General features: G+C 58.9%; 2 protein-coding genes and 1 non-coding gene across 18 annotated transcripts in view; all 3 read left to right on the forward strand.

Moving 5' to 3' along the window:
* UBAP2L (ubiquitin associated protein 2 like) overlaps positions 1–11,986 on the forward strand; it is a 30,905-nt gene extending 18,919 nt beyond the window's left edge. For 7 of the 14 annotated variants that reach the window (XM_055696604.1, XM_055696607.1, XM_055696614.1 and 4 more), the window contains 16 exons: positions 395–672; positions 932–1,104; positions 1,821–2,010; positions 2,614–2,668; positions 3,116–3,290; positions 3,528–3,600; positions 4,299–4,494; positions 4,601–4,689; positions 5,353–5,406; positions 6,025–6,106; positions 7,742–7,959; positions 8,047–8,152; positions 9,340–9,407; positions 9,719–9,916; positions 10,375–10,425; positions 10,965–11,986. In XM_055696604.1, coding sequence (XP_055552579.1) covers positions 395–672; positions 932–1,104; positions 1,821–2,010; positions 2,614–2,668; positions 3,116–3,290; positions 3,528–3,600; positions 4,299–4,494; positions 4,601–4,689; positions 5,353–5,406; positions 6,025–6,106; positions 7,742–7,959; positions 8,047–8,152; positions 9,340–9,407; positions 9,719–9,916; positions 10,375–10,425; positions 10,965–11,060 — 2,102 coding nt within the window. In that variant the 3' untranslated portion in view covers positions 11,061–11,986. The remainder of the gene's footprint in view (positions 1–394; positions 673–931; positions 1,105–1,820; positions 2,011–2,613; positions 2,669–3,115; positions 3,291–3,527; positions 3,601–4,298; positions 4,495–4,600; positions 4,690–5,352; positions 5,407–6,024; positions 6,107–7,741; positions 7,960–8,046; positions 8,153–9,339; positions 9,408–9,718; positions 9,917–10,374; positions 10,426–10,964) is intronic. The other 7 variants (XM_055696611.1, XM_055696617.1, XM_055696613.1 and 4 more) reach the window with 2 other exon arrangements.
* LOC114014594 (small nucleolar RNA SNORA58) lies at positions 5,795–5,930 on the forward strand. The gene has a single exon (XR_003558152.1). It is a non-coding gene; the product is annotated as a small nucleolar RNA SNORA58 (small nucleolar RNA).
* An 871-nt stretch (positions 11,987–12,857) lies between the features above and the next one.
* HAX1 (HCLS1 associated protein X-1) lies at positions 12,858–14,817 on the forward strand. 3 transcript variants are annotated; one of them, XM_055696805.1, is made up of 8 exons: positions 12,858–12,998; positions 13,190–13,404; positions 13,504–13,649; positions 13,776–13,821; positions 13,941–14,056; positions 14,177–14,327; positions 14,401–14,547; positions 14,693–14,817. In XM_055696805.1, the coding sequence occupies exons 1-7, from the start codon at positions 12,946–12,948 to the stop codon at positions 14,514–14,516; spliced, it is 843 nt and encodes a 280-aa protein (XP_055552780.1). In that variant the 5' UTR covers positions 12,858–12,945; the 3' UTR covers positions 14,517–14,547; positions 14,693–14,817. The 3 variants fall into 3 exon arrangements, with proteins under 3 accessions (XP_055552780.1, XP_055552779.1, XP_055552781.1); XM_055696804.1 differs by having other exon boundaries at positions 13,504–13,821; XM_055696806.1 differs by lacking the exon at positions 14,693–14,817 and having other exon boundaries at positions 14,158–14,327; positions 14,401–14,541.
* The last annotated feature ends 40 nt before the right edge of the window (positions 14,818–14,857 follow it).

Genomic DNA, 14,857 nt, shown 5'->3' on the forward strand with positions numbered 1-14,857 from the left:
GCAGGGGGAAGAGCAGGCGGTGAAGTGCAGCAGTGTTGGCAGCGAGCAAGAGGGAAGCAGTGTCTCTGCCGTGCAGTGCCCCCACACAAGGGACTCTGAAGTCCAGCTTTTCTTGGAGGATGGAGGACTGGTGCTGTGCAGACTCACTCAGTCCCTTAGAGGCGTTGGAAGGAGCTGAGGGGAGAAGGGCTTAAAGGGCTCGGCAGTAACAGTGGTGAGAACGCGGAGCTGGGAATGGAGGTGCTGATGTTCTCTGCGCCCTGATTTTAACAGGCTCCAGGAGGAGTCATAGTGTGAAATGATTTTCTTTTTCTCGATGCTGCCAAGTGTCAGAACTTGACTTAGCAGGATTTGTTTCCTTAAAAAACTAACTCAACTCTTTCTCCCCCGGTAGATCTCAAGAATCCAACAGACTCTTCGGTGCATAGTCCCTTCACCAAGCGTCAAGCCTTCACGTCAACTTCGACCATGATAGAAGTGTTCATGCAGGAGAAGCAGCCTGTGGTGACCGCCTCCACAACCATGCCGGCACCCCCTTCCTCGCCGCTGCCCAGCAAAACCAATCCTGTTCCCCAGATGTCCCCAGGGTCCTCGGACAACCAGTCCTCCAGTCCCCAGCCAGCACAGCAGAAGCTGAAGCAGCAAAAGAAAAAAGCATCGTTAACATCAAAGGTGCGGAAGGAGTCGGTGTGGCAGAGCTGTAGAAAAATCCATTTGGGCTGGGGAGGGAAGGGCTGGGCTTGGCCTTCCTGCAGTTAGCGTTGGGTGGGCTTGAGGGTGGCGGAGAAAACACGCCTGCCTGGGTGGGACAGTGTCATTCAGAGGATGCGAGCCTGGAAATCCCATCGCGTGCTGGGCAACACGGATACTGAAGTAGTTTTCTGCCCGATGGAGGGAGCGCCTGACCCTTTCTGTTGTTCCTCCTCGGCAGATCCCTGCACTCGCGGTGGAGATGCCTGGCTCGGCGGATATCTCAGGGCTAAACCTGCAGTTCGGGGCGTTACAGTTTGGTTCGGAGCCTGTTCTCGCTGAGTACGAATCGACGCCCACAACGAGCGCTGCCGTTAGCCAACCTCAAAGCAGCCTGTACACCAGCACGGCTAGGTGAGGACGCGGCGCTGGGAAGGGGGTGGCTAACGAGCTTTGGGAGGCAGCTGGTCCCGGGGACTGAAGTTAGGCTGCATACTAGTAGACCCTTTCTGACTCTGCCGTGGTCACAAAGGGGGGACAACGTATGCGACAGCAAAGCGTAAGTTTTGCAGACTGGTTCAGGCAGCTCCGTGCCTGACTGGCCTGTGGCACTTACACAGAAAACAGATGTTTCCTGCTGCCGTGAAACTGTGTTGCTGGAAACACAGGAGGGGAGTTGCCAGCGCAACTCCTCCTTGTCCCTGGTGATGGGATTCCATGTGCTCTGTTCTGCTTTTCACTTGGCGAACAGGGATGCAGCGGAGCAGGCACTTCTGTGGCGATGATGCCTCGCCAAAGCGAAGCGCCTCTGTCGTCTTTTGGGCTGACCCTTAGCATCTGGCTGGTCCCTTGAGTGCTGGGACCTGGGTGGTGGGTGGCAGTTTGTGAGGTGTCACCTAGAGCACCGCAGTGTGTGAGGGAAGGCTGCAGCTTGGTGCCAGCATCCTCCTGCGCTTGGGTTAGCCCTTGTCTGCGTACGTTTCTCTGCTTGGTTTGCTTTGGGTGGTGCTTTGATGCTGATGCTTGGGACTCTGGAAGTGTAGAGCCTACAGTCTGGGTCAGCAGCTTACAGCAGGACTGTTTCGGAGGAAAATGTAAAGGCTTTTCCCCTCCATTTCTTCACTTTGTAGTGAATCCTCATCCACAATTTCGTCCAATCAAAGCCAGGAGTCTGGTTACCAGAGCGGCACAATACAGACAGCAACGTTTACCTCCCAGAACAGCGCTCAGGGACCACTGTACGAACAGAGATCCACCCAGACGAGGCGATACCCAAACTCAATCTCGTCCTCGCCCCAGAAAGATCTGACCCAGGCGAAGGTAGGAAAACGGCTTGGTTGGCTCTTTGTGCTGAGTAAGCCTAGCAGCGCTGTCCTGGGGGGAGCAGAGTGGTTGATCAAGTGTTTCTGTGATCCTCCAGCCTCACCCACGTGGCTCGTGGGCTTTCGTGAGAGCTTTCTGGCGGCTGCTACCAGAGCCCTTAGTTACGTTACTTACCTGGGGCCGGGCCAGTGGGGTTAACAGCGGTTAAGTTGACGGCGGGCCATGTGTTGTGTCACGCATAATTACCCTGCTGCAGGGTGGTGATCAGGCTAAGGATTTAGTTTTGTCTTAAGGATTTGGTTCTGGCCTGCTGCACACAAGTTCAGTAACATCAGTTTTGGCTAACGAGCTTGGGTTGAGGATGCTGAGCCGGCCTAACCACCAGCAGCAGAGAAACCTCTTGGACCGCTTGCTCAAATAAGCGCTCGAGGGTCACGCTGGCACTGGGCTAGTTGAGCTCAAGACTGACCCCGGTGCCGTCTGGTGACACGGGGCCTTTTTCACAACTCGGGAGGGAGTGTGGGAGGAGGCTGATGCTAGATCCGCCTCTGGAAACGAGCAGCTGCAATGCCCAGTATTCTTTTTTTATTTCTTCCTCAGAATGGTTTCAGTTCTGTACAACCCACGCCATTACAAACCGCGCAGGCTGTTGAAGGTAAGAAAGAGTCTGTCAGTGCGGTGGGTGTCCCGAGTCTCTTGTAACTGTTCATATTCTTCCCTTTGGATGAAAAGCTTTATCTGTGCTTTCCCTGCTGGACTAATTGCTGCCATTCAGATTATTTGCTTGCCTCGAAATGTTCAGCTTTCTGCTGATGGATCTTTGATGAGTCACTCCCTGATGACATTAATTTACTGTGACTTGTTTGTAAAAGGCACCTCATCTGTAGGTCTTAAAGCTCTTTACAGAGCCGGTGGTGGTGGTGGGGTAAAGTGAGGCACAGAACACAATCGCGCTGTGTCACAAGCATGTAACTGGTTGGTAGCGGTGAGGGAAGCCTCAGATCTCCCTGCTCCTCTAGCTGAGCCTTTGCTGATCCTCGCCACTGAGTTGCCCTCCAGGAGCTGGTGGTAGCCGCCCCTCACCCAAAGCTTTTGTTTGCAGGTGCTACAGGCCCCGCAGTGAAATCAGATTCCCCCTCTGCTCCCAGTATCGCGCCTCTCAACGACGGGGTGTCTGCATCGTCCTTGCTGACGACAGCCAGCCAACACTCGACAGCTCTGAGCAGCCTGAGCCACAGCGAGGAACTCCCCAGTACAACCACCGCCCAGCTCAGCAGGTGAGCAAGCGTGGGGGGTGGGTTTCTAGAGCAGCAGAGCTAGGAGGGATCTACAGTAACCACCAAAGCCTGTCACAGGCGGTGAGGAAGACTCATCCCACCTGAGTAGACGGGGAATGGGATCTGGAATGGAATTGGTAGCCTGGTACCAATTCCTGGTAGAAATAATAGAAATTCCTGGTAGCCTGATGCTACCAGGGGTGACTCTCTAACCACCTTTTATTCCTCCTTCCGCAGTACGTTACCCACCCAGCAGAACAGTCTGTCCTCATCCACATCCTCTGGGCGAACATCAACTTCAACTCTTCTGGTGAGTCTGGGTGCGCGTCGTCGCGCTGTGTGCCCCAATTCCTGCTCGGCTTGGAGAGCTCTGCCAGTGTGCCTGACCTGGGGTGCGTGGTCACCGGGGTCTGCAGCTGTGACAGGAGCTGCCAGGTTGTCCTGCTGGAGTTTGGATGTTGTGTGGAGAGAGAGGACAGGGGGTTATGTTGGAATACCATCCGTGCAGCTCTGGCTCGAGGCTTTTGATGCCCTGCCTGTTTCGGACCTAGCAGCAGCTTCTTTCGAACCTGTAGCAGCTCTTGCTGAGTTGCAACCAGATGTGGGAGCAAACTGGTAGCTGATGGAGTGTCACTTTTCAAACGTGTGTACTGCCGGAGCTCCTGCAGCACGGAGTCACGGGGTATTGGCTTCTGCAGCAGAATAAATCTCCCCGCCGCAAATGCGGCATTCAGCCCCGCTTCTCCCAGCAGACAGACATGTTGGGACACAGCCGCGCAAGAGGCTTGGAAGCATTAGGAATTGGCTGCTCTCAGGACTCTGGACCTCAGCCAGATGCAAAGCAGGTTTCTTTGTAGCCTGCAGCAGCCGAGTTCATTGCAGGCTCTCAGGAGCATCCGGGTGGAGGCAGAGCCACACAAGATTTTGCCTAGACAGCGTCCCGCAGTTTTTCTGCGCTGGGTTACGTTTGCCTGCTCCCCTAACTCTCTTCCTTTCCTCCTTCCCTAGCACACAAGCGTGGAGAGTGAAGCCAGCCTCCATTCTTCTGCTAGCACTTTCTCCACCTCCTCCAGCACAGTGTCAGCCGCCCCGCCAGTTGTCAGCGTTTCATCCAGTCTCAGCAGTGTCAGCAGCCTGGGCCTCAGCCTCAGCAGTAATTCCACGGTGACGGCCTCGACTCGCAGCTCCGTTGCGACAACATCAGGTATTTTCCCTGGTCCTGCTAAATAGGAGGAGGGTGTAGGGGCTAAGAGGCAGTGTGCTGCTGTTTGCTTCACTGTGGAACTTTTCCTTTCTCTGCCTTTTTTCAGGAAAAGCCCCTCCCAATCTCCCTCCTGGAGTCCCACCGTTGTTGCCTAATCCGTACATCATGGCTCCAGGGTTGCTACATGCGTATCCGGTGAGTGGGCTGACCAGCTCTTTGCAGTTATCATGCCACGGGATCCCTCCTAGCTGGCAGGGAGGGATGTCACGTAGCAGAGAAACCAAAACCTGCAACATAAGCCCAGTGGGACTGCCTTGGATGGGAGGAGTTTGGACCTGCTGTTTTCCATAAAACAGCAGCAGACAAAATCCATGTGCCCGTGGGAGTAAATGTCTGTAATTCTGGGCACCCCAGAGCAGACTCTGCCTGTTCTCTGCAGGCACCCCCACCCCCCAGCCCCTGGGGCTCATGAAAGCGTAGAGCTGTATCGGCAGCGCGGTATGGCAAAGGCCGAGTAGTCAGAACAAGGGTGGCGATGGCCACCGAGTCTAGCGGTGTGTCACGGCCCTCTTCTGAAGGTGAGGACGAATGTTTGGTGTTGGAATAATTTCTAGAGGAAAACTACTGAGTGCCTTTGTGGTCCAGAGCAGGTGCTAGGCATCGGTGCTTGCTTCATTTGAGCAGCTCATAAAACCACTCTTGGCAGTGTCAGTCTTGGGGTAGTGAGTGATGGCTGCTTGCTCTTAGGTAATTGTTTAGCCACTGATTGTTTCTGCCTTTGTCTCACGCTTATCTAAACGTTTATAAGTGTCTTTATCTGGTCTGTGTCCCTCACATCATCTCCTGCTCTTTTTCTAGCCACAGGTGTATGGATATGATGACTTGCAAATGCTCCAGACGAGATTCCCGTTGGTGAGTACTGAAAACTGACGAGCTCCTCGCTGATGCTGCGGGCTTTGGGCAGACGGAGGGGGCAGGCTGGGAAGTGGTCCAGAAGAGCTGGGAAAACAGGATGCTAAGGGGATGTGCCTCTCCGTGGCAGCAGCCAGGAGTTCATCAGCTGCTCCTTGGAGTTAAGAGTTAATTATTCAGACAGCGGTATCGATGGTGGGGCTGGGGAAACGTGAGAGCTGCGGCAGGCAGAGCTCTTTCGCCGGGCACTGGTGTGATGAGCCGTTGTAGATATTTGCCTCTCATCCTTGCAAGAGGCAGCGACTACTTACTTTTATGACAATGGGGTTTATTTAGCAACAGGACATTCTGTGGTAGAGCGGAGGGGGAAGCCCAGGCAGCGTAAGGACTGCATACCAGTAGACCTTATCTGGTTCTTCTAATAGCCAGACAAGGGGGATGGTGCATGCTACAAAAACCTGGGGTTGCTGTACACTGCGATCAGCCTCCGTGTGGCTGATGGAACTGCAATACTCCCAACATATCTAGCGGCTGCAGTCCAAAATTTCTCTTTTCCGAAAGATACTGCTTTACATCTTTGGACAGAGCTCATAAAACTTTTTTGGGTTTATCCCTCAGGATTACTACAGCATCCCATTCCCTACGCCCACCACCCCACTGACTGGAAGAGATGGCAGCCTGAGCAGCAATCCGTACTCTGGTAGGGAAAAAACATCGTGTATCCCGTCGTGTGTTTGCGCTGCTGCTTACAACTAGTAAGGTGTAACTAGTATAACTAGTTGCTTGTGCCGTCGTCTGCTGGAGTTGTGCCTGCACCTGGTGTGGAGCATGCTTCTCAGCAGCTAAATTCTTCCTGTTGATAATCTGGTTGTGTCGAGGCGTGTTACCCAGAGGAGGTGGACAAGGAAAGGGAGCAAGGACAGGCTGAAAGAATCTGTGAGGTGTAAAACTGGGGAACTGCTTTTCAGGTCGTGGTGAGGCAGGGGTTAAGCAGTGCTGCTCAAGCACTTAAGGTAAAAATACAAATAAACACAATCTGGGGAAATGAGGGGGTTTGTCTCATGGAGAAAGCAAACTGGGCATTTAGGACCTGTCAGATTCGAATGTGATGCCCGCGGGGCGGCTGATCTCGCACTGAAGTTGGTAGGTGCCTTTATTCACGCTGCGGATTCACAGCGGGCAGCAGTTGTGCAGAACTTTCACATGTTTTAGGAATTGTCACACTTTGCAGATCACTCTTTTTTCCAGCACCGCTTCCCCCCTGCTTCAGCAGGAGCCTGTTTGTGCACAAGTGCTTTTGCCCGGCGTGCTGAGGCTGAAATCCCAGCTCAGAGCGCAGGCACTGCTGCCTGCATAATTTGCCAAGTTGGCACTGGTGGTAATTAACGTCTGTGGCTATCCTGGACTCGCTTGTGAGCTGGGGCAGCACTGAGAATTTCACTGGCTTACTGTGAGAGCTCTGAATAGGGGGAGTGTTTACATGGAAGAGCCGAGCAGGTGCTCGTGAAGAGCAGCAAAGGGAGCTTCCCTGAGCCCTGCAGCCAGGCCCTGGTGCAGTGCCCAGACTGGGAAGGGAGGAAGCGATATTTCCCAGTTTTGTGATATTATTTCCCAGTTTTGCGGGCTGCTGAGCCTCTGCGGCAGTTTTTGATTTAGCGCCACCAGCAAGAGAGAGGGAGGCATGAGCCCTGCTGTAAAAAGGGGCCATTCACACATCCTCACCTGGAAGATACTTGACTCTCCTCTTCAATGAGGAGCTGTTTGCCCATGGGACAGGACCCCCCTGGCCACTGCCCTGGCCTCGGGTCTGGCTCTGGAGGGAGGGGGGTTGGGACAGGACCCCCCTGGCCACTGCCCTGGCCTCTGGTCTGGCTCTGGAGGGAGGGAGGTTGGAACAGGACCCCCCGGCCGCTGCCCTGGCCTCGGGTCTGGCTCTGGAGGGAGGGGGCTTGGGACAGGACCCCCCGGTCACTGCCCTGGCCTCGGGTCTGGCTCTGGAGGGAGTGGGGTTGAGTTCAGACCTGCTGCTGATGCAGGAGGAGGCTCAGGGAGGTGGCAGGCTGACTGGCAGGCGGTGCAGCGCTGTAGCTTAGGCTGCTGTGGGTTTCTCTGCCCTGCTGAAGTCCTCTCAGGGACAAGGAGAGCAATTAACAGCTTAGCCTTATCAGCGTGCCAGGATCTGAGAGCTTTGGGGCTGGTCCTTAATAGCTGTAGGAGGGGGGGTGATTCAAGGCACCATTGATCAGAAGGCTGGGTCACCTTTGGGCTGAGCTGGAATGGGCTGGGATCTGACAGGGCTGTTCCTCCATCATCTCCTTTCATCTCTCTGTTCCAGGTGACTTAACAAAATTCGGCCGAGGCGATGCCTCTTCCCCCGCTCCTGCAACAACTTTGGCCCAGCCTCAGCAGAGCCAGACCCAGACTCACCACACCACGCAGCAGACGTTCCTGAACCCGGCGCTGCCTCCTGGCTACAGTTACACCAGTCTGCCCTACTACACAGGGGTACCAGGGCTCCCCAGCACCTTCCAGTATGGGCCCGCCGTGTTCCCTGTGAGTCTCCCAGAGGCAGGGCCTGGGATTTGGGCAGGAGGGGAATGCGCCAAACCTCTCCTCACTCTGCTGCTCTTCTTTCTGTAGGTTGCTCCTACCTCTTCCAAGCAGCATGGTGTGAATGTCAGCGTCAACGCATCAGCCACCCCTTTTCAGCAGCCCAGTGGCTACGGCTCTCACGGATACAGCACTGGTAAGGGACCCGACGGAGCGTCCTTCTCAGCAGGTGACGCCGACAGTGGCGGGGTTTGTTCACAATCTCACTGAGCAGTGCAAGGGGGCTGCTGTCTTACTGTTTCCAGCAGTAAGGGAGGAAAACGGCCACGGTGCAACTCGCAGGTCATTTGATTCTCCTTGGAAAGGCCCTGGCTTGTTCTGCATCCAGGTCTGGAGTGGGTTTAAGGAGTACGGAGCACTTCACCCCCTCTGTGGCCAGCAGTCAGGTGGCTGGGGCCTCGGATTCATGTCAGAGAGCTCACGCTGCTGAATTGTTTGCGGTTTGGTTCGGTGGTTTACTGCCTGTATGTGATCAGTAGAACCATAATTATTCCAGATTTGAGCCTGGGAACTTGCTTGACCCCCTGTGTTTGGCGGGCACGGGCATTCTGGAGAAGGGTCCTCTTTGATTCAAAGATGCAAGAAGATTGTGAACCTGCAGCTTGTCTCAGTACTGGGTTTCACTGGTTAATGTCTGGGGCCTGCATCTGGGTCCTCTTCCAGCCTTTAAAAAATCCTGTTGTGCCTTTCTTCGCTATGTCACAGCCCTTTGACACGCTGGGTTTTTTTTCTCTTGGCGAAGATATTGCAGCTCTGTACCGGCTCACCTGGTACCGAGTCCTTCAAGCCTCTTGCATTTCAGCACTTTTTCTGGGCCTTACACGATTGCTGAGGTTTTTCTCTGTGCCACCACCTTTCAGAAACAGCCAGCACCAAACGCAGGTTGTGTGCCAGCATTGCCAGTCGTCGCACCAACCGTGCCAGAGTCACCTTGATGTGCAGTTGCCCAGTTTATATCGGAGGAGCTCGCAAGTCGTTCTTGCTACCATGTTGTGCTGGAAGTTTTCCTGCTGCATCCCTCCAGCTACTTCTCAGGGTTCCTATTTTCTGGGCTCTTCAAGAATGCGTTTCTCTGGGTGGCAGCAGGCCCCGAAATATGTTTCTGGAGGCGTTCAGATGAACTGCTTGTGGTCAGAGTGGAACGACTTCAGCTCGTACGGCTGCTTTGCAGCTTGGCCTTGCCAAGACGCCGCTTCCCAGGGCGATGTCCGTCTCCGAACCTCACGTGGCTGCCGCCCACTAGAGCTCTGCACCCCCTGACGCTGGCTCTTGCTGAACCCAGGGCCGCTGCCCTAATGCTCGCTTGCCTTTCCTTCTCCCCAGGTGTATCCGTGACATCCAGTAATACAGGAGTGCCGGACATCTCGGGCTCTGTCTACTCCAAAACTCAGGTTAGTGCCTGGGGCGCGCTCCAGGAAGGCGCCGCTTCACACTGGGGAGCGGAAAGGCAGCTCTGAGAGAGCCTCCCCGGCAGCCAGGCCTCTCCCCCTGGGAGCAGCCAGCCAGGGAGAAGGGAAGGGATTTATTAACCCTTCCCAGCTTAGAGCAACTGCAAGCCCAGAGCGAGCCACAGGCGCCGAGAACAGGCAGAATCTCCGCCATGCGCTGACGCTGGGGCCTGTGACCTGTAGAGCTGGGCAGGGGCAGGGGAGCACCACCCGGCCCCCAGCCCCTTACTCCGCCGTTGGCGTCTCCTCCCCAGCAATCCTTCGAGAAGCAGGGATTTCACACTGGAACCCCGGCAGCCTCCTTCAACCTGCCTTCAGCGTTGGGCAGTGGCGGCCCCATCAACCCTGCGACGGCGGCGGCGTACCCCCCCACCCCTTTCATGCACATCCTGACCCCGCATCAGCAGCCCCACTCGCAGATCCTCCACCACCACCTGCAGCAGGACGGGCAGGTAAGCGACCCCCCTGGCTCCCCGGCCCTTGCTGGGGTATCTCCTAGGGCTCTTGCTCCCCCCCACCCCCCACCCCGGCCCCCCTCTCCCTCCCTCCTTCACGCCCTGCGGCGGACACATGCGGACACGCGGTGACACGCACACGCTCACACCTGCACATACACACAGGGCCGATAAGAGGATGAGGTGAGGAAGGCCCCGGGGTGCGCTCCGCTGGGGGGGTCTCGGCACAGCCCCCTTGGTGCCGGCCCGTACCAGGTACGGTGGGGTCGTGCCCCTTCCCGCAGACACGCCTGGTACGCCCTCAGCTCCCCCGTCCTCGGAGCGGGGGCTCCGCAGGCCAGCAGCGAAGGGGTTCCTCACCACAGCCATGACCCCGCCGTAGCTTGCAGGTCTAACCGTGGATTTCTATTGTCATAGTTTGTCCCTTTATTTTACATATCCTGGTACTGCAACAGCTTCCATATTTGCAGATGATACTGTGCTGCCAACGCCAGCAGGAAGACCAGGTAATGAACCTCTCTGATAATGCATTGCACTTGCCCTGGGGTCTCCCCCCGCCCCTAAGGCCCCCCAGGCTCACGTAGCCCCTTCCTTCTCCCCCCCCGTGGCCCCGCGAGGCGAGGAGAGAGGCCCTCAGTCAGTATGTGCACACACACACACCCGCGCGCGCAGACACACACCCCCCTGCTCGGACCCTTCCCCCCCACCCCCACCCCCCTTTCCCCCCTCCCCGCAGAGCTGCCAGGGCCCTCGCTGCCTGCGCTCCGGGCACGGTGCTGGTCTGGAGGAAGGCGCAGAGCGGAGGGAGGGTGCTGGGGCTGCTGGGGGGCAGCCGGTGTGGCACGAGGGTCGCAGGAGGCAGCGTGCGCCCCGGTGCCGGTGGCGCTGAGGCGGGTCAGCGAGCAGCCGAGGAGCCGGAGCCATCCCGTGGGGACGGCGGTGCCTGCGGTCGAGCCACGGGGTTGGGACCCCGCAGGCGGCGGCGGCACCACCGGTTCCCCCCCTCGGTAACCGGCCGCTTCTCCTTCTCGCCCCCTCCCCGCAGAGCGGCTCCGGGCAGCGCAGCCAAGGCAGCTCCATCCCCCAGAAATCCCAGGCCAACAAGTCTGCCTACAACAGCTACAGCTGGGGCGCCAACTGAGGCCGGGGGCAGCCCTCGCCCACCACCACTTGCTTCCAGAAGAGAATCCCACCGAACCTGACGCCGAAGGAGCCCGGGGAGGAGAGCGCCCTGCCGGGGGGTCGCGCCTGGGCCCCGCAGCCCCCCGGGAGGGCAGGGCGGGCCGGCAGGCGGCTCTGCATTGTCTGTCTTCAGCCACCTTTCCTGTTGTATGTAATATAGAATTTGTATTTTTTCTTTTTTTCTTTTTTTTTTTTTTCTCTCCTCTCTCTGCATTCAGATTCTCAACCGTTTGCCGTAGGGGCCTTTTTTGGTTTTTACTCCTTTTTTTTTTTTTTTTTTTCTTCCCCTTCCTCTCCCCCCATCTCCTGCTGCCCCACAACCTCTTGGATCCAAAGGAGTGGAAGCTGCGAGTCGCCTACAGCAAACCCCCTTATTATTAGGATTAAGAACAGTAATTGATATGAACAGCATTGTAAGATGAATTAGTTGAAGTGTTTTTTTGTACCGTGTTCTAAATTTAATGGATAAATGTGTCTTGTATATAAAAACAAAAACCCCACGCCGTCCTGTAGTTCTCTCATTTCCTTGCCCACCCTCCGCTGCTCTCTGCCATGGGCCCAGAGGTGCCCCGGAGGGGGCCCCCCCCCTTATTTTACGTTCTCCATCTGTGCCCCCTCTCTCCCCATGGGCCCCTAGCGCAGGTCCTGCCCCCCCCATCCCCCGTCCCGTCCCCCCCCCCCCGCCCTCCTTGCACGCTGTAAGTATCTTCTGCTTTTGGTTTTTGGGGGTTGGGGGTTGGGTTTTTTTTTTTTTGGTCTATTTTTTTTTCTATGCAGTCCAGATCTTGTATTTTTCAGTTCAAACTGGTCACTTCAACTGAAGCCCCCGTGTGGGTGATTTACTAAAGAGAATAAAGATCACAAAGTGATGTGTGTATTTTTTAATACCTACTTTCTCAGCCTGGTTCCATATTTTTGGTGCAGGGTGGGGGAAGGCCTGCGTGAGGTGGGGGGGGAGTAGGTTTCCCCCCCTCCCCCCTCCCTCACTTCCCCCCCTCCCCCCCCATCCCCGTTTTGTGGATTTTTCCTCTCCCAGCTGCTGCACCAGCATCCCAGCACAGGGACAATGTCACCATCCTTTTCCCTGCTCCCTCCCCAGGGACACACACACACACCCCCCCCCCTTCCATTTCTCTGCCTCATCCTGTGTGGTGCGCAGCCCTTCTCCCAGTTACCCCCTGCTCTGGTGCTACTGGTGCCCCACATCTGAGCCGGGGGGGGGGGGGGGGGCTCTCCACCCCCCTCATCACCGTGAGGGCCTTGGGCAGGGACTGGGTGTCATGGGAGGGGACTGGTGGTGTGACAGAGGCTGTGGGTGCCCTGGCAGTGGGTGCTGAGCACGGGGGGGCAGGGGGGGCTGCAGGGTAAGGGGTTGGGGGGGTCCCCTTGCTGCCTCCAGCCCCTCCTGGTGCTCTGGGGTCCCAGCAGAGCGGGAGGGTCATGGACTGGGCTGATGGAGCTGGGCGGGGGGCACATGGGCAGAGCCGGCGCCTGGCAGGGCTGCAGGACCCCCAGCCGGTGCAGGATAGGGCCCGGTGCCCCCCCACCCCCATTCTCTGTGAGACCCCCGCTGGGCCCAGCGCCGCCCCGTACGGCTCCCGGCCCCTAAGGGGGGCCCTGGGGGGTCCCGGGCGGGCTCGGCAGCCGGACAGGCAGGGCCGGGGCCAGGGGGGGGCTGCGGGCCGAGCGGGGGGCCCGTGGATCCGCCTTCGCTCCAGGCCGCGGCGGGTCGATGGCGGCGCTTTGCGACACCCGGCAGCGCTTTGCGGCGCTGCGCGGCCGCGGCGCTTTACGGCAGTGCGACCCGGTAGCGGCGGGCGGCGGCCCACCCCGGGCGGAGCGCCATGAGCTTTTACGACGTGTTTCGTGGCTTCTTCGGGTTCCCGGGCCGGCACAGGTACCGGCCCCCGGCCCCGGCTGGGCGCCCCCGCTCCCCCCGCCCGCGCAGACCCCGGCCCGGCCCCCGAGGCTGCTCCCCGTGCCCCCGCCCGCACAGGCCCGGTGGCTCCCGCTGTCCCCACCCCTGTTGCCCCGGGGGCCCTGGCCCGGCCCCCGGTCGCTCCGTGTCTCAGCGCTGCGGTCCCGCAGGCCCCGGGACCCGCTGTTCGGCGGCACGGCGTGGGACGAGGAGGAGGAGGAGGATGATGACGGCCCGGCCCCGCCGCAGCCCCCCCACGACTTTGCCTTCGGCTTCGGCTTCAGCCCCGACGGGACCCGCGGCGCCTTCGAGGAGCTGTTCCGGGACATGGGCGAGCTCCTGGGGGTCTTTGGGGGGAGCTGGGCCAGGCCCCCGCCGCCCCTCGGTGGGGATGGGATGGGGCTACCCCCCCGGGGGCTCTGGGGGCCGGTGCGGAGCCCCCCCGGCAGCCCGGCCTGACCCGAACCCCCTTTTTCCCCCCCAGAGCCCCCCCTGCCCGGCCCCAGTGAGGGCAGTGCGGGGCGGCCGCTGCGGGACTCCATGCTGAAGCAGCCGGACGCTCCCAGCGCGGTTCCGGGGGGGCCTGAGGGTGCCAGGGACCCTCCCCGGCCCTGGAGACCCTTCCTGGGGGTGGGTGAGGGCTCTGCCATCTCGGGCTCGGCTGCGGTTGGAGCCTGTCATCGTGGTGTCGGGCCTTGTGTCCCCGCCACTGGGTGCTTTGCGTCCCCGTCACCGGCGCGTGGCTTTGCCTTGCAGCTGGACGATGCTCCCCCAGCTTCTCCTGGCCCGAAGGAAGACCAGGGTGAGTGGCGGCAGCATGGCCCTGGGGTCTCTGCCGTCCCTGCTCTACCTGCCTGCGCTGCCGCAGCTCTCAGGGCACGTCCCCGCGCTGCTGTCACCCTCTCGTGTCTTCCCCCGCAGACTTGGATTCCCACGTCTCCTCCGCGGGATTGGGGACCATCTTGAAACCTGACGAGCCCAAGTCCCGCTCTTACTTCCAGAGCGTCTCCGTCACCAAAGTGACTCTCCCGGATGGGGTGAGTGTCCCCTGAGGGTGCGGCAAGGGGCCACAGGTGACCCGGGGACACCATCCCCAGCGCAAGGAGCAGAGCCCCCGGGATGGTGGCGTCTCACTCAGGGCTCGGTGCTCCGCGCAGGCGGTGGAGGAGCGTCGGACCGTGCAGGACAGCCAGGGCCGCCGGGAGACAACAGTGACTCGCCGGAGGGGGGATCAGGCCTTCATCACCACCACCAAGGAGGATGGGCAGAGCAAGGACTACCGGGAGGAGGTGGTCAACATGGATGACCGTGAGTGGGGTGCTGAGGAGGGCGAGGGGAGCAGGCCGGGCCCCCCCTGAGTGGGCTCTCCTTGCTCTCCCAGGGGAGCTGGCGCAGTTCGCGGGCACGTGGCCACAGCAAGACGAGCTCTGCGCTCCCAAACTGAGCGACCCCTCGTCCGTGCTGGGCAATTTCTTCCGACGCTGGTTCTCGAGCTGATAGCTGTGCCCCCGCCCCGGCTGCGCACCCCGTATGTGTGATGGGTGCAGGGTGGGGGGACCCTGGGGCTTCCCGGGGCCGTGGGGACAGACACCAGCCTGGGGGCGAGGGCTGCCGGCTCCATCGAGGGCGGGCGGTGGGCAGCAGCCTCTTCTCCCTGCCTGTTTTTGTTGCAGATGGGTCAGATCCTGCTAGGAGCTGGCGCCTGCCCGCCTTCAGGGGTGCTGCGGAGCTGTGGGGGCAGAACGTGTGTGTGTGCGTGCGCACGTGTGTACAGAGCAATAAAGTCTATTTATGCTAACGATGACTTGCCGAGCTCCTTCAGGCTGGAATCTCCCTGA

The sequence above is a fragment of the Falco cherrug genome, chromosome 19, assembly GCF_023634085.1.
Source record: "Falco cherrug isolate bFalChe1 chromosome 19, bFalChe1.pri, whole genome shotgun sequence".
Lineage (NCBI taxonomy): Eukaryota > Metazoa > Chordata > Aves > Falconiformes > Falconidae > Falco > Falco cherrug.

Coding starts and splice junctions, on each gene's coding strand:
- HAX1 (XM_055696804.1), top strand. CDS start 12,946: ATGAGCTTTTACGACGTGTTTCGTGGCTTCTTCGGGTTCCCGGGCCGG. Junction 12,999..13,189: donor GGGTTCCCGGGCCGGCACAG/GTACCGGCCCCC, acceptor GCGGTCCCGCAG/GCCCCGGGACCCGCTGTTCG. Junction 14,328..14,400: donor GGTGGTCAACATGGATGACC/GTGAGTGGGGTG, acceptor TTGCTCTCCCAG/GGGAGCTGGCGCAGTTCGCG.